This window comes from Zootoca vivipara, chromosome 3 (assembly GCF_965207765.1).
Source record: "Zootoca vivipara chromosome 3, rZooViv2.hap1.1, whole genome shotgun sequence".
NCBI lineage: Eukaryota > Metazoa > Chordata > Lepidosauria > Squamata > Lacertidae > Zootoca > Zootoca vivipara.
Genome location: NC_142586.1, coordinates 102761750 through 102785395, shown reverse-complemented (window position 1 = coordinate 102785395; position 23646 = coordinate 102761750). Strand labels below are relative to the sequence as shown.

Here is a 23646-nt window from a genome sequence, read left to right as displayed (position 1 = left end):
TTCCTCTTCTTCTTTGGCAATCACTCGTAGCCGAGTAATATTGTATTCCATAAACACATTTTAACAGTGGGTCCGTAAGTGACTATGGAGGCAAATTCTGGATCCACACGTCCTTCCACAGTGGGGACATTGGTTTCCAGGCTGGAGTTGATCATGGTGTGGATTTGCCAAGCGTGCCTTCCTCTTAGCATGTTTCTCCCTTTCATCCTGAGTTCAAGCGTCTTCAAAGCCCATGACACCTTTGGTAAAGCCTGTTCTCCAACTGGAGTGCTCGCAGGCCAGTGTTTCCCAGTTGTCGGTGTTTATATTTCCTTTTTTTAGATTTCCATTGAGAGAGCCTTTGAACCTCTTTTGTTGACCACTGGCATTACACTTTCCATTTTTAAGTTGGGAATAGAGTAGTTCCTTTGGAAGACGATAATCAGGCATCCGCACAACATGACCAGTCCAACAAAGTTGATGTTGAAGAATCATCGCTTCAACACTCCCCAGGTCCCCAAACTGTATGAGGATCTCCACTCCCTTTTCTCTGTAACGCATCTTATTGTCTTAGGTTTCGTATCCACTGCCTCTTCTTCGACTCCAGCATCAAGAAGCACACATTCACCGACGATAGTCCTCGGGTTTATATGTGGAGTTGTCGTTGTTGGGTTAATCCTGTATGTGTCTGTGATTATCAGGAAAAAGTTCACAGAAGAGACCAAGTTTGGGTAAGTACACACAAAAAATACAAAATACTAATCATATTAAGCTTGGGAGTTGGTTTTTAGCCGAAATTCATTGATCAGGCGATGCAAAAGTTCACTGGGTTTCAGGAGCAATCTGCCATAAAGCTGACATTAACGTCCACCTTTAATGTTGAGCCAGAAAACTGCCATACATCTGGGATAGTCACAATCCCCTGTGATGGAAGCTACCTTCTAAAGTCTATATTAAGCAGGATAATTGAATAGAGGTCAGTGTGGTTGGCTGGTTAAGTGCTGAACTCCCTCCCAGGCTCAGCCCAAGACTTAAGTAAGTTAGGCTGAAATGGTATGCATGTTTGCCTGTCAGTAAGAGCCATTGAGTAAAACTACAGAGGTCCATAGGACTGACTCCCCAGCAAGAATGCACAGGACGGCAGCCTTAAGCATTTGTTTAATTTTCTCCTGCTTAAACAAAATTGCATTTAAATAAACTGGATTTTAGCTCCATGATGCCCCAGTGAGCAGTAAGAAAGGACACAGAGCCCAAATTCATGTAATGAGAAGATTTGGATAATAGAGGCTCTGTAACCTTTTTGTGAAACGTGATTCAGTTGAGCATGTGATTGTGAACAGTTTTCTGACTGCTAAAGGTTTTAATTGTCTTGGATATTTTTACAAAAAAATAATAACACACAGTCAAGTTTCTCTGAACTTAAGGCCACTCTAATCTGCACCCTCTGCCTTAGGTCCCCTTCTGGTCATTCTAAAATTGGGAGCAATTCTGTCACAGGAATCTGATTTATTTTAGGGGGGGCAGCCCTCTAGAAACAGAACAGGTTGTGCTTTGCAAATATGGATCCTGTTTACAACACTCACCTCTTCTGATCCTTAGTCACTTTTAACATGTTGCTTTATCCAAGGATTGTTTTCTTGCATCAACAAAGGTCCATTGTAATCCTGGCTCACAAAACTCCTCCCCTTGTGACCTTATACAATGAAGTTCCAAACAGACCAGCTCCTGCCCCTTCCTCGTAAGACCTTTTGAAATGAGCAGCTGTTCTGAGTGGGCCAGAGAGATAGATAGATATTCCTAACGTGCTTCTGAAAACCGGGCTGTGGCGAAGCCTTGATGCAAAATAATAATAATGCCTCAATTGGTGTTTTTGTACATGTTTCTGCACATCTGTTCAAGAAGGACAGGGTGTGTTTCCCACCTCCACAAACTTACACAGATCTAACTTTTAAGAGATTGAACCCTGGAGAATCGCAGCTAACAAGGCGCTGTAACATTTGTTTCAAGCAGGGCTGGGGAACTTGTTTCAGGCAGAAAAAAATGGTTTTTCATCCTCATCTGGGCAACATGCACACTCTGTCCTCTCTAGGCATTGCCAGTGTTTAGGACCCATTCCAGAAGTATATGAAGCAGGGCTGGTGAGGGGTGTTTGGCTATTAAAAGAGATGGAGAGGCGAACTTCTTACAGGAGCAGTGTGACAGCTGGCCCCACCTCCCTCTGCTCTCCAAGGCTTTAAGGCCTTTTCTCCATGCCAGCTTGCTGGCAAAAATGTCTTTAGACAGCAGAGTGTGGGGAGGTCATGTCACTCCCTTCCCCATGCACTCCTTTAGTGTAAAAAGCTACCCTCCCACCAACTCTTCAAATCCATATATTTAATAAACATATAGACATCTGGTCTGGCCTTTAGCAAGTTATACTGGTAGTGCAGCGGCAAATTCAGAAGTGCAGTGTCGCTTCGTGACAGTCGCGGCCACAGACCCTTCTAAGACAACAATAAAGGTAAAGGTAAAGGGACCCATGAGAAACGCCCTCCCATCAGATGTCAAAGAGAAAAACAGCTACCAGATTTTTAGAAGACATCTGAAGGCAGCCCTGTTTAGGGAGGCTTTTAATGTTTAATAGATTATTTTATTTCATTTTTCTGTTGGAAGCCGCCCAGAGTGGCTGGGGAAACCCAGCCAGATGGGCGGGATATAAATAAATAAATTATTATTATTATTATCATTATTAATTAAATCCAGTTGCAAACGACTCTCGGGTTGTGGTGCTCATCTCGCTTTATTGGCCGAGGGAGATGACATTTGTCCGCAGACAGCTTCCACCTCATGTGGCCAGCATGACTAAGCCACTTCTGGCAAAACCAGAGCAGTGCACGGAAACACTGTTTACCTTTCCGCCGGAGTGGTACCTATTTATCTACTTGCACTTTGATGTGCTTTCAAACTGCTAGGTTGGCAGGAGCAGGGACCGAGCAATGGGAGCTCACCCCATTATGGGGATTCGAACCGCCAACCTTTCAATCGGCAAGCCCAAGCAGCATAGTGGTTTAACCCACAGCGCCACCCACGTCCCATAAGACAACAGTATAATCCTACAATTATGCAATAATAATATTTAGAGATGCATTGCAACTATCAGTACAGATCTCCACGCACTGCCCTTCACGCGGGCGAACGATTTGGTGCTCCAATATCTGCCTTTGGTGCGATGCAAGTTGTGTTTTCCCTGAGGTGCGACTGCACACAACGGAACGTGCACACCATTCTGTATAAACTGGAGCACCTTATATTTTTGGTGTCCCTAAATGCTTCGCTTTGGAACACACAGAATAACTCCTTCTTGGTGTTGTCCCTTCTCCAGGATGACCCTAAGAGTCAATCCTCAATGGCTGACTTTTACTTTCCTTTTACTTTCCTCTTTTCACTCAATGGCTGACTTTTACTTTCCTTTTACTTTCCTCTTTTCACTCGATAAGTGAGAAGACTTTCTTAGCAGTGGGTAGAAAGGCTCCCTTTCCCTGCCGATTGGGTTGTTGCTGGACCTTGCTGGGACCCTGCTGCAGAAATATTAACGGGTCTTCGATTCCTCAGACACCTCTGAGCTACACCAGCTTTCATTAAAAACACTTGTTGAGTTTGGCTTTAAAGTAAACTTATTACCCTTCTTTGCAAAACTCCCAACACTTGAGTGGTGTCATTCCAAGTTGCTCACTTCCCAAGCTCCATCACATCACCAAAACCACAGCTTTTGGGAGGGCACTTGGGGTGATTTGAGCTCGGATATTGTGAAATGTTGGTCTTTTGTGTTCTGTTGTGCTGATCTGGGATATTACCGTAGAGGAAGTAAGGAAACTGAAAGTTTGCATTGGCTGGGTACTGTATATGGATGGCACAGATGACTATCTTAGTTCTGTTTAGATGGAAACTTCCTTCTTGGGGTGAATGTTGTTGTTGTTGTTGTTGTTGATGATGATGATGATGATGGAAACTTCCTTCTTGGGGTGAATGTTGTTGTTGCTGTTGTTGTTGTTGTTGCTGCTGCTGCTGCTGCTGCAGCAGCCTTCCTCCCAAAGGTACACAGAGTAGCAAACAACAAAGCAGTAAAACAATATAATTTGAAATAAAATAAAAACATATTTCAAAGACTAAAAGCGCAAAATATTTAAAAACAATAAGACTAGCCTCTTTGGGGGGGGGTGAGGGGCAGGATTTTTGAAAAAGGTAAACCCCTTATTTTGTGCTTTGTCCCTCGTCTATGATTTTATTATTCTTACTCCCCTTCTTTCTTTCTTTCTTTCTTTTTCTATGCATGCTAATTGCTTTCAGGTTAATCGCTTTGGCCCTTCCAGCTCAGAAGGTCTTGGTTTCTCTTTGAGAAGCTTGGAACTGCGAGCCAGGAAGGGAAAATACAACAGTGTACGGAAGTGAAAGTTTATAGGGTTTTACATTGTTATTTATGAAAGCATGGTTATAGGAATAGGAAATGAATAACCCACATAGCTTCGCGCGCCCCCGCCCCAAAATAGCTGAGTGACTCAGCATTCTCTCATAGTCAAGTTTAATTCAGGAGTCTATTCGAGATAAAGTAATGGAACCAAGTGTGTTGGTCAATCCGTTCAAAGGAAAAACATGAGAATAGTGACGTTTCCTTTTAAAAAAAATTCATTGTGAGCCCAACACCTGTCTGTGACGACCCCCTGGCCTCGTTTTGCAGCTGTGAATCCTGTGCTTTCCAAAGAATTCAGGCTGATGGGAGAACTGTTATGGTGCCATGACAGTGTTGTGTTTTCTGTCCACCCACCCGCTCCTAGGTACGCCTTCAGCAGTGATGAGTCAGAACTGGCTGTAAATTACAGAGCAAAGAAGTCCTATGGCCGCAGAGCTATTGAACTGACACGTAAGTTTTGGATGTGTCACTACAGCTGCTTAATGTTTTGTTTCTTATATTTTTTAATAAACAGTAATGCATTTGCACCAAGGGACGCAGGTGGCGCTGTGGGTTAAACCACAGAGCCTAGGGCTTGCCGATCACAAGGTTGGTGGTTCGAATCCCTGCGACGGGGTGAGCTCCCGTTGCTCGGTCCCAGCTTCTGCCAACCTAGCAGTTTGAAAGTAGTGCAAAGTGCAAGTAGATAAATAGCTGGAAGGTAAACGGCGTTTCCGTGCGCTGCTCTGGTTCGCCAGAAGTGGCTTTGTCATGTTGGCCACATGACCTGGAAGCTGTACGGCGGCTCCCTCGGCCAATAACGTGAGATGAGCGCTGCAACCCCAGAGTCGGTCACGACTGGACCTAATGGTCAGGGGTCCCTTAACCTTTTTAATGCATTTGGTGGATCAAAATGGTTTATCTGTGGCCCTCCTCTGGGTGCCCTCTCTGAGGTAGAGGCGCAGAGGGTGGCAGTGATAGGGCCTTCTCGGTGATGGCTCCTCACTTGTGGAGGACCCCTAGAGAGATTCCCCCCCCCCGCCAGCACCATCATTAATCTCCTTTTGTTGTCAAGTAAAAGGTATGTCTTCTCCCAAGCGTTTGGCGGTTGATGGTGCTTATTGATGGAGATATATATGTACATTGCTGCTGCCTGCCTTATGAGTTTTTCGTACAGCTTTTATCTACGTTATGCTAGATGCTCTTAAAGTTTTGTAAGTCACTTGCTGATACTCTACTTTTTTCTTTTTGTAAGGAAGAGAAAATATAACCAGTCACTAGATTATTCACCCTTGCTCTGAAGTAGAATACCGTGTTTCTCATATTTTAAGGCATACCTACAAAATAAGCCATGGCAGGGTTTCCAAGGGTTAGTGAAATATAAGGCATACCCCGAAAATAAGCCATACCGGGTTGTGGTGGGAGGAAAAGGAAGATGCTGCTGCCACGAAGAGGAGTCACGAAGCCTCCAACACGAGGCAGCCGCATCTCCGGGCTGCCTCAGACGGACGCCCCTTCCCCCGCCGTCGCGTCTTGCCGCGAAAAGCCGGCACTGAACGCAACTTCGGAGACCTCCAAAGTTGCGCTCCGTGCCGGGGGAGGCAGGCAAGATGCGGCGGCGAGGGAAGGTCTTCCCCCGCTGCCGCTTGTCACCGGCATGGGGCTTGGCAGTGGTGGGGGAAAGGCGCAGGATCGTTCCTTTGCCTTTCCCCCACCCCGCCCGACAGAGCCAGATCCGACGAAGCTTCTTGCTGTACCATACGTAATAAAAAATCAGACATCCCCTGAAAATAAGCCATGCTGTGTGTTTTTTGAGGAAAAATAAATATAAGACGGTGTCTTATAATATGAGAAACACGGGTAGTCAAGGAAAAGCTGTACTATGTAACTTTGCAGCTTGGTGTTGACCAAGCTGAAGTTAAAGTAAAAAGATGCCACCTGCTTCCTTGGGTGCCGGCAGGTGTTCTCTGGTTGTCTTAGGCTTTTGAATCCAAATGCATGCCATTTCCCTTTCCCCCCAACTCATCAGAAGGCCTCTCTTGCAGTGGGCAGCCTTGGTGTGAGCGAAGAGCTACAGGAGAAACTCCAGGATGTTGTGATTGTTAGGACCAACCTGGCTCTGGGGAAGATCTTGGGAGAAGGTAAGAATGGCACGCCCTGAGTGAGTCCTTCTGCTCCCCAGACTGGCAGGAGGAAGCTCCTGCTTGCCCTCTGCTGGGCAAGGTGAAATCTGGCTCCCTTAGCATCTACAAGACCAGACTTGCTCCCTGGGAAAACACAATACAGTGGTGCCTTGCAAGACGAATTTAATTCGTTCCGCGATTCAATTCGTTTTGTGAAAAATTCGTCTTGCGAATCGCGGTTTCCCATAGGAATGCATTGAAATTTCTTTTTCTTTTGCCCATAGGAACGCATTAATTAAATTTCAATGCGTTCCTATGGGAAACCATGATTCGCAAGACGAATTTTTCACAAAACGAATTCGTCTTTCGAGTCACCATCAGATCGCAAGCAGCATTCGTCTTGCGAAAAATTCGTCTCGCAGGGCATTCGTCTTGCGAGGTACCACTGTAGTGCCCACTCCAAAGGGTTGAAGCACACTTAACTCACAGGAAATGCTACATCATCATCATCATTATATTCATTATCATTATCATCATTTCCTCATTTCATTTCATTATTTCATTTCTTTCTTTCTTTAAAAAAAGTTTTTATTTGTAATTTTCAAGTTTATACATTTCATTAGCTTTACAATAAATTTAACATTTCAAAGTTTGACATCCTTCCCCCTCTTTCTGCGGTTCCTTAAATTTATTTTTTAATATCTTCTGCATATCCAAATTCATTTAATTTCCTCATTTAATTATCTACATTAAATATATACTCTTATGAAACTGCAGGTTATTACAATAATCCTGCCAATGTTTTTAATCTGTTTGCAATTTATCTGTAAATATTCAATAAACCATTTCCATTCTTTCATTAAAAGTTTGTTATCTTGATTTATTGTTCTTCCGGTAAGTTTCTGCATATTTCTGCCATTTCTGCATATTCCATAAGTTTTTGTATCCCATTCTTCCCACTTTTCTCATTTCTTTTCATTTCTGTACCGTTTTATATTTTTAATTTTAAAATCTCAAAGCAGTGTGCAACATATATTTTAAAACATCAAATAAAACCATCCAGAATGAAACATTACTTAAGGAAGCCCAATAAAGCTGATGACTGATTTCTAAGTGTGGGACAGATATAAATGCAAGGTGTTTTTTCCCCTTCTTCATCTAGGGGAGTTTGGATCAGTCATGGAAGGGAATCTCAGCAATCCTGATGGAACTACCCAGAAAGTAGCTGTGAAAACTATGAAATGTAAGTACCAGCAGATCTAGTAGGTCTAGAGTTGTTCTGATTTTTTTATAAGAAGCATTCTGATGCCCCTAGGTGTGTTGCGAGCAGGGCCAGATTTAGGTTTGATGAGGCCCTAAGCTACTGAAGGTAATGGGGCTTTTTATATGTCCAGCTGTCCTTTGTCAACAACATTGTCACTGTTTTTTGTGTTGAATATATGCTATATGGTACAGTGGTGCCTCGCAAGACAAATTTAATTCGTTCCGCAAGTCAATTCGTTTTGCGAAAAATTCGTCTTGCGAATCGCGGTTTCCCATAGGAATGCATTGAAATTACTTTTTTTCTTTTTTTGCCCACAGGAACGCATTAATTAAATTTCAATGCATTTCTATGGGAAACCGCGATTCGCAAGACGGATTTTTCACAAAACGAATTCGTCTTGCGAGTCACCATCAGATCGCAAGACGCATTCGTCTTGCGAAAAATTCGTCTTGCAGGGCATTCGTCTTGCGGTGTACCACTGTAATTTATGGACCTAATAGGTATCTAAAGCCATTTGCACATAACAAAATATGTATTTTATCAAAGTAATTGTTGAACTGAAATACAATTAAGAAGAAGCATATTAATAGTGAAATACGGGCAGGGCCCATTACCTACATCATAGGAGCCTACAGAACACAAAACACTGTTGCTGTATGTAGGTTTTATTTGTTTTTTAATGTTATATTTTGGAAATGTACATCCAGGTTTTTTTCCTTTAAATTTTTTGGGGGCCCCCAAGGGAGTGGATCCCTAAGCTATAGCTTGTTTAGCTTATACGTAAATCCGGCACTGGTTGCGAGGGAGGTTTGACAGTACTGTGGAGCTTCTCTACAAAAGAAAATGATAGAAAATCCTTCTAGATTTAAGAAGTCCAGCAAGTACAGTGGTACCTCGACTTACGAAGACGATCCATTCTGTGGCCGTCTCCGTAAGTCAAGGTTTTCGGATGTCGAAGCGCTGCTACGGTTCATGCACGAAGCACGATTTTGCGCTTCTGCGCAGGTGCAGAATGCGTGCGCCAAAAGGACTTCCAGGGGTTGTCGACTTTGGAAGTCGAAACCTTTGGAAGTCGAAACCTTCGGAAGTTGAAGCGTTCGGATGTCGAGGTATGACTGTACATGGAGAGATTGATGGTCTACATACCTCAGCACAGAAGACTTAACCATAGCTGCCAAGTCTCCCGTTTTCCCCGGGAAATCCCCGTTTTCCCAGCTGTTCCTAGCTGAAAAAACGGATTTTTTTTGTTTTTCCCCGGTTTATTCTGGCGCGGTGGCCATTTTGGAACTGGGCGGAGCATGCTCAGAAGCGACTTTTGATGCTGCTCTGCCCAGTTCCAAAATGGCTGCAGTGCGACTTCTGGCGCGGCGGCCATTTTGGAACTGGGCAAAGCAGCATCAAAAGTCACTTCTGAGCATGCTCCGCCCAGTTCCAAAATGGCGTCAGTGCTACTTCCGGTTTGCTATTTCCGGCCCGGTCCCTTATTTCTCTGACAGCAACTTGACAGGTATGGACTTAACACGGGGTAAAATTAGTACAAGCAGTAATCGAAAAGCAACGTTTTCTTCCCTGTGTGCATGTTCCCAAGACATGTGAAGTTACAGCACAGAAAATACATTAGGAAAAGCTGCTTGGATAGAAAAGAGATGAAGCTAAAATGGAGGCCAGAGCACAAAAGACATCGTCTCTGTTCCCCAACATCCCAGAAACCTTTTCCTGCACACGGATTGGTTCCTTTTTTAATCTCCCCCTTGCTCACAACTAAACTGTATTGGTACAAAGAAGGTGATGAGATGAACACTTTTTAAAAGAATGGGTAAAGGGGTGTTACCTTTTGTAATAAGCATTTTTTCCCTTTTCTTGCAATTTTTCAGTGGACAGCTTTTCCCAGCGAGAAATCGAAGAGTTCCTCAGAGAAGCAGCTTGCATGAAAGACTTCGATCATCCAAATGTCATCAAACTTCTGGGTGGGTCAACCAAGAAGTGGCAGTTGTCAGGGACAAGATTTTATTCATAGCACAAGGCCGGTGTGTTTGTGTGTGTCACTACCTCCGCTGAGGCCTTAGTAGTAGCTATTTTGTCTGATAAATCAGGGGTGGGGAACATCTTTGGCCGGGGTGAGGAGGGATGCTCAGTTTGGTCCACCAGGCCATTTCCCCCCAAACCATGCTCAGGATTTAATCCCTGCTCATAATCTGATGAGCAGAGATTAAAGCCCCTTGCCTTCTCCCTTACGCAGGCGGAGACCAGGGGATGTGCCAGCAATGTAATGAGGCAGTGCATCCTCACCCCTTCACAGGCTTCCAGGCACCCCAAGATGCTCTCCCCCCAAGATACTATCATGAGTTGCAGGAAGGTGAAGCAGAGCCCCCCCCCCACTCCCCATTTTCACCAGATAGATGCCTTGGGATTCCCTGGGGTGAAGTTCTGCTGGACCAATCCCTCATTCAAGTTTTCCAGCAGACATTTGTTGAATGAAAGTGCTGTGCTGATTTTACTTCCATCCCTTCTAGGTGTGTGTATAGAACCAAGTTCTCAGCAGGTCCCCAAACCCATGGTGATTCTCCCATTCATGAAATATGGAGATTTGCATAGCTTCCTCCTTCGCTCAAGGCTTGGAATGGGCCCACAGGTAATCAATTATTTGGGAGAGAATCGCCTTGTTAGTAGAGCAGAAGACTCTAGAAGTCTGTCTAGAAATGTGATAATAGAGGCTTGTATCGCTCATAGAATCACAGAACCGTAGAGTTGGAAAGAACTCCAAGGGTCATCTAGTTTAACCCCCTGCAATTCAGGAATCTCAACTAAAGCAGCCAAGACAGATGGTCTTCCGACCTCTGCTTAAAAACCTCCAAGGAACGAGAGTCCAGCCACCTCCCGAGGAAAGGTTGTACTGCTTTGTATTGTAAGAGAGAACAAAACCCCTGCTTCCTCCTCCTAAGAAATGAGGAGGGCCTCATCCGGCAACACTGCCCAGTGAAGGAAAACATTTAGAGGCTTGATCTGAATCCTGCTATGCCATTTCAGTTTATTTTTAGTATTGCTTTTCTGAAGCTGAGAAAACAACAGGCATGCTGTGCCACACAGAAAGCAAAACTGTTTTGAGGAGAGAAAAATACAAGTTGTCTGTGGTTCCATGTAAAAAGGGGGGGGGGGTTGAAGAAATGAAAATCTTTAAGTGATAGGCAGTGCAAACCTATGTATGTTCACTCTCAAAGTTCCACTGTGTTCAGTGCATAGCTGCCAAGTCTCCCATATTCCCCGGGAAATCCCCGTTTTTCCAGCTGTTCCTAGCTGAAAAAATGGATTTTTTTGTTTTTTCCCGGTTTATTCTGGCGCGGTGGCCATTTTGGAACTGGGCGGAGCATGCTCAGAAGCGACTTTTGATGCTGCTCTGCCCAGTTCCAAAATGGCTGCAGTGCGACTTCTGGCGCGGCGGCCATTTTGGAATTGGGCAAAGCAGCATCAAAAGTCACTTCTGAGCATGCTCCACCCAGTTCCAAAATGGCGGCAGCACTACTTCCGGTCTGCTACTTCCGGCCGGTCCCTTATTTCTCCGACAGCAACTTGGCAGGTATGGTTCAGTGCAGCTTATTTCCAGGAAAGTTTCCGCAGGCTGCTATTCTGAATCCCCTGTTAGTCACCTGCCTGTAGTCACATGACTGCACCTGCACAGGAGCTGAAGGCACAGCCACACCAGAATAATGTATCCTATAAAACAACCTTCCCCATCCTTGGGTCCCCAGATGTTGTTGGACTACAACTCCCATCATCCCTGACCATTAACCATGCTGACTTAAGGACGATGGCTCTTGTAGTCCAACAACATCTGGGGCCCTAAGGGTGGACAAGGGCTCCATCAAAGGTTCAGCGGCCAAATTCAATAACTGGAGGGATCTCATTTGGAAATAAAGTGGCAAGAAAGGTTCATGAAGGCATCAGTGTGGGGGACAATGTGGGATAAAGGTAGACTGGCCCATGAACCTCTTCTCACCTAGAATCATAGAATCGTAGAGCTGGAAGAGACCACAAGGGCCATCCAGTCCAACCCCCTGCTGAGCAGGAAACACCATCAAAGCATTCTTGACATATGCCTGTCAAGCCTCTGCTTAAAGACCTCCAAAGAAGGAGACTCCACCACACTCCTTGGCAGCAAATTCCACTGCCGAACAGCTCTTACTGTCAGGAAGTTCTTCCTAATGTTTAGGTGGAATCTTCTTTCTTGTAGTTTGAATCCATTGCTCCGCGTCCGCTTCTCTGGAGCAGCAGAAAACAACCTTTCTCCCTCCTCTATATGACATCCTTTTATATATTTGAACATGGCAGTTGTCTTGGGATGTTGCACTCTGGAAATTTAAGTGAATGAGTACTTTTGCCAGGCAGATCAAGTATTTGGATCACTTGGTTTGGAACGGGCTGGGACTTTATTCATTCTTCTTGTGTGCATCTGCTGAGCTACTGAATCCTGACCTTTGAGTGTTGCCTAGTTATGTCGCACTTGGCGAGATATAAAGGCCACCATCTTGCCAGACCGAAGGAAATCTGATGTCTGTTCAAAACCCCACTGATGCTAAAGTCCAGTTGCAAGAAATATGACAGCTTTCTGGAGAATTGTTCCTGTAAGTGACCAGGCTGTTGTCCTCCTTGTTGGTGTCACACATGGATGGACTCTTAGCCTTGTACTGGAACAGTAGAGAAAGGCTTTAATTGTTCTGGAGACAAGGTCTCTGGAAGAGATGGCCGTCCCACGTTTTGTGGCGAAAGCAGTTCTGTTGTTTTCACAAAGGAGTCCTATTGAAACAGGACAACACACTGAAGGGCCTTTCAGTGGAAAGCAAATTGTCGCAATAGCTGACGGTGCTCTTTTTTGTGATAATTTGATTTCTCGTATTTATTTCACTAAAGAAAATACGGGGAGGAAATGAACCCTGCTATAAACAAATGGTGATTCTGTCCAGCCGCTGTAAACAAAGGAGTTGTTCATAACTAAGCGTATGAATCTGCATGAGCTGCAAACAAGTGGAAAATTAAATGATGTCTTTGCATGTAATTGGGAACCGTCAAAGAGAGCTTTATCCTGCCCGCTGTTGTGCTGGAATGGAAAATGGGGGCTACATTTCTCCCTCTTCTAAAAGGAGTAGGATCCATTTCATTTTATCATTTACTAGAGCCCAGCTCCGAAGGGGCATGTACAGGGTCAGTGAGGAGCTGGCTGGGGAAGAGGTTTTCTGTTGTGCAAGGAACCCTGAGATATATTTTGTCGTCCGTTCACTGAGATCCAGTGTGGTGTAGTGGTTAGAACATCGGACTAAGACCTGGGAGAGGAGGGTTCTAGTCCCTGCTCAGCCTCAAAGCTCACCGGGTGACCTTGGCTGGTTACTGTCCCTCAGCTTAACCTCACAGGGTTGTTGTGAAAATAAAAAGGGGAGACTAAGAACCATGTATGCCACCTTGAGCTCCTTGGAGGAAAGGTGGGGTATAAATGGAATATATAGATAGATAAGTACCTGATAGATTGATAGGTAAGGAATTAAGAAAATTCATGCTGGCCAGACTGATAGAAATTGGAATCCAGGAACATTTGAAGGGGCAGCCTTGTCCTAGGAAATGTTTGGGGAAATGTGTTTTGGTTGCTCTTGAATGGGTTTTCTTTTATCCTTGTAAAGAGCCTTAAATCTGATTAAAAATGGAGGTTTGTTCATTTTCATTACTGTTGTTGTTGTTGTTGTTTGTTAACAATACGTTGAATTCATTACAATTTTCTTCTTCTCTCCTCCTCGTTCCCAGTATGTACCACTGCAGACTTTGTTGAAGTTTATGATCCATATTGCTCTAGGAATGGAATACCTCAGCAACAGGCATTTCCTCCACAGAGACCTGGCTGCTCGAAACTGCATGTGAGTCTCTACGTTCCTTCCCTCGACTCTTAATAAAAGAGTCCAGCTTCAGTCTTCTTTCTGGGTTTGCCGCTCCAAAAAGAGGAATGAAAAGCGCATGTTAATCTTGCTCTGAATCTGCAGCTTTGAGCAAAAGTCGAGCAGAAACTACTTTATTTCAGAATTTTGGAACATATTTTTTTTTTAGGAGCAGATTCAGAATAATCATGCTGGAACTTCAGTCTGCAGTCGCGGGGAACATTCAGATTTGAATGTTCTATCAGAGGCAAAAAGGCTCCCTGCATTTAGAAAAATTGCACATTAAAGAAGAATCCTTCTCCCAAGTTTGCAAATTTTCTGTGGGCTGTCCTAGATCAACCAGTTGCAGAGCCCAGATCTGAGAATCTGGGTTGGCACCAAACTGGTGAAAAGTGATGCTGGGAAGTGGGTTATGATTTAGAAGCGTAAACGAGTGATTTTCATTTCCCTGACCTCTTCTCTCCAAACCACTGCAGACCTTGACTTGAGGGAAGTAGTTGGGGGAAAGCAAGCAGAGGAAAAACATGGTGGGAAGTGGCCTCCACTTCCTAAACTATTTCCATTCAAGCTGGTCATGTGACTTTAAGAACTGGTGCCAGAGTTTGCTTGTTTTCCTCTCTTTTCTGTACCCCTGTTTTCTTCTGTGAAATTTATTTCAGACTGTAAGCCAGCAGGCATGGACTGTCCCTGATCTTATGCAAGCCTCTCTGGGAGCCCTTTTTGGCTGAACTGCAAGGAATAAATGTTTCAAATAAAAAGATGTGCCCAAAATGTGCCAGAATCTGGATCAGGTCTAGCCCAGGTTTTCCTAGCTTTTCAGACTGCTGTCTAGCGATTTGTTGAGGCAGCAATAAAAGATCTTAGCAGGCCTCACCCAACAATTCCAGCTTGTTTGGGGCTTAAAAGAAAAAGAAACAACTTATATTTTCAAACAAACAACTTATATTTTCTGCCGCTGCCTGGATCCAGAACATCTTTATCTATGGACCTGTGCAATTTATTTTATTTTGTTTTCTCCAATTTGTAGATAGCCTTTGACTGTGTAAATGTGATCTCAGGGTGGTTTCCATCAATTCGCAAAATAAAACATAAATTCAGAACATAGGAATTAAAAAAGGCAAACAATGGAGCATCAGCATGATAATAATATATGGGTAGATTGATGGGAATTGTGTCAGGAGACCTCCCATCAGTGCAAATTATTATTTTGGAAGTGTTCATGAGTCACTTAAAAGGTGCATCCAAGCTATAAAATTAAAGGTCTAATTTAACCCTCAAGGGTTTTCCCAGGGGTTGTGGTTTTGTGAGAATGCTGTGAACTGTCTTATTAGAGATCCCTAATCCCTTAATAGGTCTTCATTTTCCCAGGGGTTCCGTGTGGGAAGGGCCACATGGGTTTCAAAGTTACATCATGCTTTTTGTCTTTCCCAGAAGCCTGCACATAATATTACATATTTCAGTAGCCTTTGTCCTTTTCACATGAATTTTTATTAATGCTACTTCGTATTAATCTATGGGCAGGTTACGGGACGACATGACCGTGTGTGTGGCAGACTTTGGCTTATCCAAGAAGATTTACAGTGGTGATTATTACCGGCAGGGGCGCATCGCAAAGATGCCCGTGAAGTGGATTGCGATAGAAAGTCTTGCCGACCGCGTCTACACGACAAAAAGTGACGTGGTAAGTAATGGGAGGGACATTCAGTTTGGTTTGCATTTTAATGCACACCAATGTAATTCAGGCTTCCTGAAACATTATGCGAAATGGAACGCAGCAGTTCTTCAAAAGTTGCCTTTGTCCGAATTTTGCAATGCACGCCTCCACTCCTGTCACCCAAAGAAGGTATATATCAGGGGAATGCATGCATAAAAATGAATATATTGGTGGAAATAATATACACAAATGTGTTGTATTTGGAGCAGTTAGTCCCCGAAAGTGTACGGTATAATAGGTTAAATGCACCCTGAAATTCACAAACTGGTGCGGAAAATGTAGCAAACTGAATACTACTACTACTAATAATAATAATTTATTATTTATACCCCGCCTATCTGGCTGGGTTTCCCCAGCCACTCTCGGCGGCTTCCAACAGAACATTAAAATACAATTATCTATTAAACATTAAAAGCTTCCCTAAACAGGGCTGCCTTCAGATGTCTTCTAAAAGTCTGGTAGTTTTTTTCTCTTTGACATCTGGTGAGAGGGTGTTCCACAGGAATACAACAACAACAACAACAACAACAACAACAACAACAACAACAACAACAACAACACCGTTTATTGTGAGGACCATGCCTGTACACAAATATCAACACAACAATAATTAAAAATGTTAAAATTCATTACATACCATCCCAACAAAACCCTTCATCCCACAAAACAGGAAGAGAAGGAAAACAAGCAACGAGTTAAACAGACGGTGAAGGGGTCTTTACTTTATCATCCATAAATCTTTCACAGGAATAATAATAATTTATTATACTGTATGAGATTGGGGAAAATGAGAAATTCATGCAACATCTATCCATTCATTTGAACTGAAAAAGTAGCCCTTATATACTCGTGTCAGTTTTGACAACTTGCCTGCGCAGCTAGTTCTGCTGCAGCAAAACTGCATCTAATGAAGTTGACAAAACTTGCAAAAAAAAAACCCTCCCCCCCTCAAAATGTGAGCTTCACTACATTTGTACCAAACACTTTGGGGAATATCACAAGTAGAATTTTCAAACAATGTATGAGGGAACAGAGCCCAATCCTGGCTTACTTGGGCATCCGTCTCACTAAGTTCAGTGAGATTTATTCCCAGGCAAGTGTGTTTAGGGTTGCACTGTAGGAGATTATCTTCCCCAAGGTATTCAGTAACGCCTATCTAAATATATGTTTATCTCTGTGTTCCCTGCAGTGGGCTTTCGGTGTTACAATGTGGGAGATAGCGACCCGAGGGATGACTCCGTACCCAGGAGTGCAGAACCATGAAATTTACGACTACCTCCTTCATGGGCACAGGCTGAAGCAGCCAGAAGGCTGCTTAGACGAGTTGTAAGTATTTTATCTCACTGCAGTAATAACACATAGGAAGTACATAGGGAGCTCCCTTATACAGAGACCATTGGTCCAGTATAGCATTTTTTGTGCTCACTCGCAGTGGCTCTCCAGGGTTATAGACAGGGGTCTGAACTACCCCTTCCTGGGGATTGAACCTGGGACCTTCTCCATTCAAAGCAGATGCTCTGCCACTGAGCTACATACAGCCCTTCCCAGTAAGTTGGCTGAGAGTCTGCAGTAGTACAAAACACCATGGTTTGCTCAAGACAGTTGTCACCGCTGCAGTCTTCCAGCTTGGGAAGCTGGAAGCTCTGAGGTCTGTTTGTTTCTTTGCTTGACCTTCCCCACCACGCCCAATTTCCAGCATTTGTGAATGCTCTGTCTCCTGTATGTTTCTGAGTATTATGCACCATACATATACGGTAAAGGTAAAGGGACCCCTGACCATTAAGTCCAGTCGCGGACGACTCTGGGGTTGTGGCGCTCATCTCGCTCTATAGGCTGAGGGAGCCGGCGTACAGCTTCCGAGTCATGTGGCTAGCATGACTAAGCTGCTTCTGGCGAACCAGAGCAGCACACAGAAACGCCGTTTACCTTCCCGCTGTAGCGGTACCTATTTATCTACTTGTACTTTGACGTGCTTTCAAACTGCTAGGTTGGCAGGAGCTGGGACCGAGCAACGGGAGCTCACCCCGTCGTGGGGATTCGAACCGCCGACCTTCTGATCGGCAAGCCCTAGGCTCAGTGGTTTAACCCACAGCGCCACCCACTGGTCCTCAAAATGCAGCTCAAGGAGATCATTCTGCTATAGCTCCTCCTCCTTATAACATCTCCTGCTCCACTACATTGGAGGGTCTTCATGGTGAAGGAAAGATACATTGGAGGGTCTTCATGGTGAAGGAATCTAATAAATAATAACGAGAATTCCTCTCCAGTACACACACAAGTAAAATTAAAAACCACTCCCAGGGCTATTTTATTTGTCTTCCACCTTCCTTCTTTCATGGAACTCAAAGGCAGTGCACCTGGGACTCCCAATCAAGCACTGGCCAAGCAAAAAACTCCTTAGCCCAGGCATGTCAAACCTGCGGCCCTCCAGATGTTTTGGACTACAATTCCCATCTTCCCCAACCACTGGTCCTGCTAGCTAGGGATCATGGGAGTTGTAGGCCAAAACATCTGGAGGGCCGCAGGTTTGACATGCCTGCCTTAGCCTCAGCAGGTGGCTGCATCACCTCAGCTCAGACAAAACAACAGCAACTGGATCCCATCCAGGGATCGCGGCTCCCTTCCTTCCTGCCCCACGTCAACATCAACAACCATAATTTATGACTGATTAGAACAGGGTTTCTCAAACTTGAGCCTCCAGTTGGACTACAATTCCCATCATCCTTAAGCTAGCAGGACCAGTGGTCAAGGAGGATGGGAATTGCAGTTCAAAAACAGCTGCAGACCCAAGTTTGGGAAACTCTGGATTAGAGAGAGAGCCTCCATTGTTCTCTCCACTCCACAGCATTGTTCCCAAGGCACAGGTGTATTTGCAGTGTTTTTACTGCTGCTGTTCTAGTGAAACCGCATTGAGTTTTTTAATTGCTTTAAAAGTTGTAAGCCCCACCAGGAAGATTTTTGTCCAGTAAATCTCTCAAGCAAACAAAATGTCATTCACTCCACCCTGTCCCTTTTTACCTCAGGTACGAAATAATGTACTCTTGTTGGAGGACAGATCCCACAGAGCGGCCCGTCTTCTCCGAACTCAAGCTTCACCTGGAGAAGCTGTCGGAAAGTTTGCCCGCCCTCAGCGAACCCGAGGACGTAATTTATATTAACACCAGCCTGATGGAGGACAGTGTGGAAGAGCTGACAGAAGACTCCGAGTTTCCCCGGATAGACACGGACCTTGACCCTAACCACATCATAGAGTCCTGTTCCCAAAAACCAGAGACCACTGTGGTCACCGTGGACGTCCATGACAGCAATGGGATGGGGGACAGATACATTTTGAGCGGGGCCACCGAAGAGCACCTCAGCAGCCAGAGGAGAACAGAAGAGGAAGATACCCCTTTGCTGCAGCACACACCCTCACAGAACGGGCTGCTATGGTCTCAAGCTAGCACCCTTCCTGTCGGGAGCACGTTAGCCGGTGAACTACTGTACGCGGACGACTCTTTGGAGGACTCTGAGATTCTGCTGTGAAAGAAGGAGCAGGACTTCCCGATGAGCTGCAGTCTCTTCTCGGCCAGAAAAGTTCTGAATGGACTTCTCTTGCTCTCGTCGTGCAAAGCCAGCCTTGTGTAGCAACTTCTCCAAGCCCTGTGTACAGCATGTGATTAATAGAATGTTCTATCTCTCTGTTTTGTATAATACGGTATCTTTATAGAGATTATATTTTAATAAACAACACCCCCATTAGGACGGTCTCTTTCATTTGCTCCTCTTTCTCTTTCTCTCTCTCTCTCTCCCCCCCCCCCCTGTTCACTATGATATGGCTTTGCCTACAGATTGTCATCTGGCTCCTTCCACAACTTCTGTATTATCTTCACTAGACATGGTGTTAACATATTAGGGTTGCCATATTTTGAAGAGCAAAAAAGAGGACACATTTGCCGACTTCTGCTTTTAACAAGGGATCGCTATGATGACTTTACCCATGAAAATGAAAAAGGGGATATATGGCAATCCTGTTTTCTTTTTAAATAGCAAGGAAAGGGCTGTACAGTGGTAACTTGGTTCTCAAACTTAATCCGTTCCGGAAGTCTGCTTGACTTCCGAAATGTTCGAAAACCAAGGCGCAGCTTCTGATTGGTGCATGCGCCCCGGAAACAATAGCCAATAGCCACACCAGGCTTCCAAAAAAACATTCAAAAACCGGAACACTTACTTCCAGGTTTTCAGCATTTGGGAACCAAGGCATTTGAGTACCAAGGCGTTTGAGAACCGAGGTACCATGGTAGTTGAATGGTAGAGGATTTGCATTGAATGCAGAAGTTCCCCAGGTTCAATCGCCGGCATTTGCAGGTGGGGCTGGGAATATCCCCTACCTGAAACCCTGGGGATCCTCTCCCAGTCAGTGGGAGCTAGACAGTATAAGGCACTTCCTACCTCTAGCAAGGGTTGAGGTTGCTTCTGCAAAGGAAGACAGTACAATGACTACAAGTGTGAGCTAGAATATCCCTCATTCAAAGCTTGCCTCTGCCATGAATTCACTAGAAGACCTGTCCCATCTAAAGCATGGAGATGATAACAGTGATCTGTCTTACAGGGTGGTTGCAAGTTTTACTGAAGTAAGATACAAAGTGCTTTGAACATTAGGAAGCACAGTGGTTGCATCTTGTAGTTAAGAAGACGGTTTATCTCTCTAGAGCAGGGATGGTGAACGTGGTGGTTCTCTCTAGATGTTACTGGACATCTAGACTGGACAGTGGGTGGTGCTGTGGTCTAAACCACTGAGCCTCTTGGGCTTGCCGATCGGAAGGTCAGGTGAGTTCCCATTGCTCTGTCGCATCTCCTGCCAACCTAGCAGTTCAAAAGCATGCCGGTACAAGTAGATAAATAAGTACCGCTGCAGCGGGAAGGTAAACAGCGTTTCCATGCTCTCTGGCTTCTGTCACGGTTTCCGTTGCGCCAGGAACAGTTTAGTCATGCTGGCCACATGACCCAGAAAGCTGTCTGTGGACAAACACTGGCTCCCTCTGCCTGAAAGCGAGATGAGCACCACCACCCCATAGTCACCTTTGACTGGACTTAACCGCCCTGGGGTCCTTTACCTTTTACCTTTTTACTGGACTACAACTTCCATCATACTCCACCATTGCGATGCTAGCAGGGGCAGGTGGGAACTGTAGTCCAATGGCACCCTGTTAGCTACTCCTGTTCTAGGGATGTATTGTTGGGAGCATGTACCACAATCGCCCAGCATGGGGCAAGGAGCGAGGATCTGAAATGCTAGCAAAGTTTGTATATTTCCTATAACGCACAGTGGAATGGGAGAGGAATTCATAGAATTGTAGAGTTTGAAGGAACTCCCGAGCGCCATCGCAGCCAACCCCCTGCAATGCAGGAATCTCAACTAAAGCATCCATGACAGATGGCCACCCAAACTCTGCTTAAAAACCTCCAAGGAAGAAGTACATACAGTGGTGCCTCGCTTAACAAATGCCCCGTAAGACAAAATTTTCGCTTAAAGAAAGGATTTTTCTAGCGGAGGTTGCCTCGCTAGAGAAATTCGTTTTACGAAAAATTCGTCTAGCGAATCACGGTTTCCCATAGGAATGCATTGAAATTCAATTAATGCGTTCCTATGGGCAATTTTTTTTAAAAAAAAATCAATGCATTCCTATGGGATTCGCTAGACAAATTTTTCGTTATAAGAATAGACCCGTGGAACGAATTAAATTCGTCTAGTGAGGCACCACTGTATAACCTCTGAGGGAGAACCTTCCATGGTCAAACAGCTCTTGCCGTCAAAAATTTCCTCCTGATGTTAGCTGGAATCTCATTTTTCGTTAAGCTGTTTCAGCTAGAACAGGAATTGGCATCCTGTGGGGGGGCCCCAGATGTTGCAGGACCCTGGATGATACCATACCTTAAGATCTTAGTATAAATCACATACGGTTTTCTTTCCTTAGTGATGGCAGATAGAAACAAAAGAATCTTTCTAATACTATGTTTTAAAGCAGCCAGTCTCCAAACTGCATCTTCCGAGTAATTTGCAGTTCACACTTCAAAGCTAGTGAGGAGGGTGATTTTTCCCCCTACTTCCACTAATTTATCCTGATAAGAGTGGCACCAGACGTCAATGCTACAACATATAATGCAGCTTTGCCTGCTCTGAAGGGGTCGCAGGTGAATTACAGAGCATCCGCTTTGCATGCAGAAGGTTGCGAGTTCAGTCCCCAGTGTCTCCTGGGAGGACAGGAAGAGGGCCTTACCCCAAACCCCAGAGAGCTGCTGCCAGTATGTGCAGACAATACTAAACTATATGGACCAGTAGTGTGAACCAGGATACGAAAGAAACCTATGTTCCAAAGTACCTATGTTTCCTTGCCAGAGGTAATACCTCTTCACTGGATATGTAAAGGTTAAAAAAAAAAGGCAAATGTATTTCTCTTTCGTCCTAAGGGGGGGGCCCCCATTTTCTTTACCGGATCTATGGCTTTCGCTTTAACTCTGGTGGCGCTTTTAACTGTTTCTACAGCAGATGGTGCTAGAGGTCAGGATAAATTAATACTTTTCTTAATCGTTGCAATCAGACACTTATTAAAATCTTGATAGTGGGGTCTTGTGCTTTGGGAATCCTCGACAATTTTGCCCACACAAATTATCAGGATTTTGTTTTGTGCAAGAAGGTTGGGGGATGGCGGCGACAAAATGTTGCAGCATATCCACAGGGAGTGGTGACACAGCATGTCCTGGACTCCAGCCAACTCCCCTGCCCACCATGTTCACCTTGAGGACACACTAGGTCAGGGGTGCAGAACCTTAGACCTATGGGCCAAAGGGGATCTACACAGCTTCCCAGAAGCCACACACTTCTTGAGTGTTTTCGCCACGAATGTGTCCTTGAGAGGTGTGTGTTTGTTTGTGTGTGTGTGGTCTAAACCACTGAGCCTCTTGGGCTTGCCGACTGGAAGGTTGGCGGTTCGAATCCCCTCAACGGGGTGAGCTTCCATTGCTCTGTCCCAGCTCCTGCTAACCTAGCAATTTGAAATCATGCCAGTACAAGTAGATAAATAGGTACCACTGCGGCGGGAAGGTAAACAGTGTTTCCATGCGCTGTGGTTTCTGTCATGGTGTCTCGTTGCACCAGAAGCGGTTTAGTCATGCAGGCCACATAACCCGGAAAGCTGTCTGTGGACAAACGCCGGCTCCCTCGGCCTGAAAACGAGATGAGCGCCGGAATCCCATAGTCACCTTTGACTGGACTTAACCTTTACCTTTTATGTGCAAAAACCTCTGAATTCTTTTTTGCATGGGTGGAATATAGCTCAGTATACAAAGGTGAGTCTATTGCTCCATGCACTTCTGAATCTAGCCTGCCCATTACTATGACCATCCAGTGATGTCTGTGGGGCAAGAGGCCCCTTTCCCCCCAGTGCCAGAGATATTGTTGGCGGGAAGAAGCGAAAGTCTGAACAAGTGTCAGTTTGACACCCGCTTCAGGGACAAATGTCAAATCTGAAGGTGAGGTGGGGAAACGGATGCTGTGGTCTGATCCTGACTGGGGCACTCCAAGGCTGCTTCCCTTCCAAAATAAAAAAGCTTGAGCTCACTTAAACAAAACAAAAGCAACCCACTATGAATAATGTCATGTGTACTTTGGCCCTTAGCAGCAGATTAATACTGCAGAGAATGATCCTGGCCTACCTTACAAGGTTGCCGTAAGGACTGCTGAGCTAATTTTGTCAAATGGCATATGAATGCAAAATAATAATAACCCTTGCTAGCCAAAACAAACAAGAATCTCCAACCTATTAAAGAAAACATGAGTGGCACCTACTGAGCCTGACTACTTAAACGCTAATGTTTAGTGTGAGCTCTTGGCTTGGGAGGGCAGGTTATATATCTAAATAATATCCTAAATTATGGGCCACTTTGATTTTTTTTTAAAGCCATCCTGTTTCTCTCTCACACACAAGTTTTTGACTGTGATGGGGAAGAGGCGACTGTTGCTTCTACTCATCGTCTTTGAGTAGCAGCAATAAAGCAAGCCAAGCTTCTATGTTAGAGCCATCAGTCTGAGATGCAAGTTTGCAAGATCTCTCTCTCTCTCTCTCTCTCTCTCTCTCTCTCTCTCTCTCTCTCTCTCTCTCTCTCTCTCTCTCTCTCTGGGGTGTGTTTCTGTGGAGGACAGCTCCTAGGAGGGAGCACACTGGCAGCGAAGGCAGCCTACCAAT

The 23646-nt window shown here is 44.8% G+C and overlaps 1 protein-coding gene across 1 annotated transcript in view; it reads left to right on the top strand.

The window, feature by feature from the left end:
• The window catches only part of MERTK (MER proto-oncogene, tyrosine kinase), a 52405-nt gene extending 33243 nt beyond the window's left edge, over positions 1 to 19162 (top strand). The window contains exons 10-19 of the mRNA XM_035111109.3: positions 554 to 710; positions 4791 to 4876; positions 6451 to 6546; positions 7691 to 7771; positions 9667 to 9759; positions 10306 to 10424; positions 13580 to 13689; positions 15229 to 15388; positions 16611 to 16747; positions 18445 to 19162. Of these exons, the coding sequence (XP_034967000.3) occupies positions 554 to 710; positions 4791 to 4876; positions 6451 to 6546; positions 7691 to 7771; positions 9667 to 9759; positions 10306 to 10424; positions 13580 to 13689; positions 15229 to 15388; positions 16611 to 16747; positions 18445 to 18946 (1541 nt within the window). The 3' untranslated portion in view covers positions 18947 to 19162. The remainder of the gene's footprint in view (positions 1 to 553; positions 711 to 4790; positions 4877 to 6450; positions 6547 to 7690; positions 7772 to 9666; positions 9760 to 10305; positions 10425 to 13579; positions 13690 to 15228; positions 15389 to 16610; positions 16748 to 18444) is intronic.
• The last annotated feature ends 4484 nt before the right edge of the window (positions 19163 to 23646 follow it).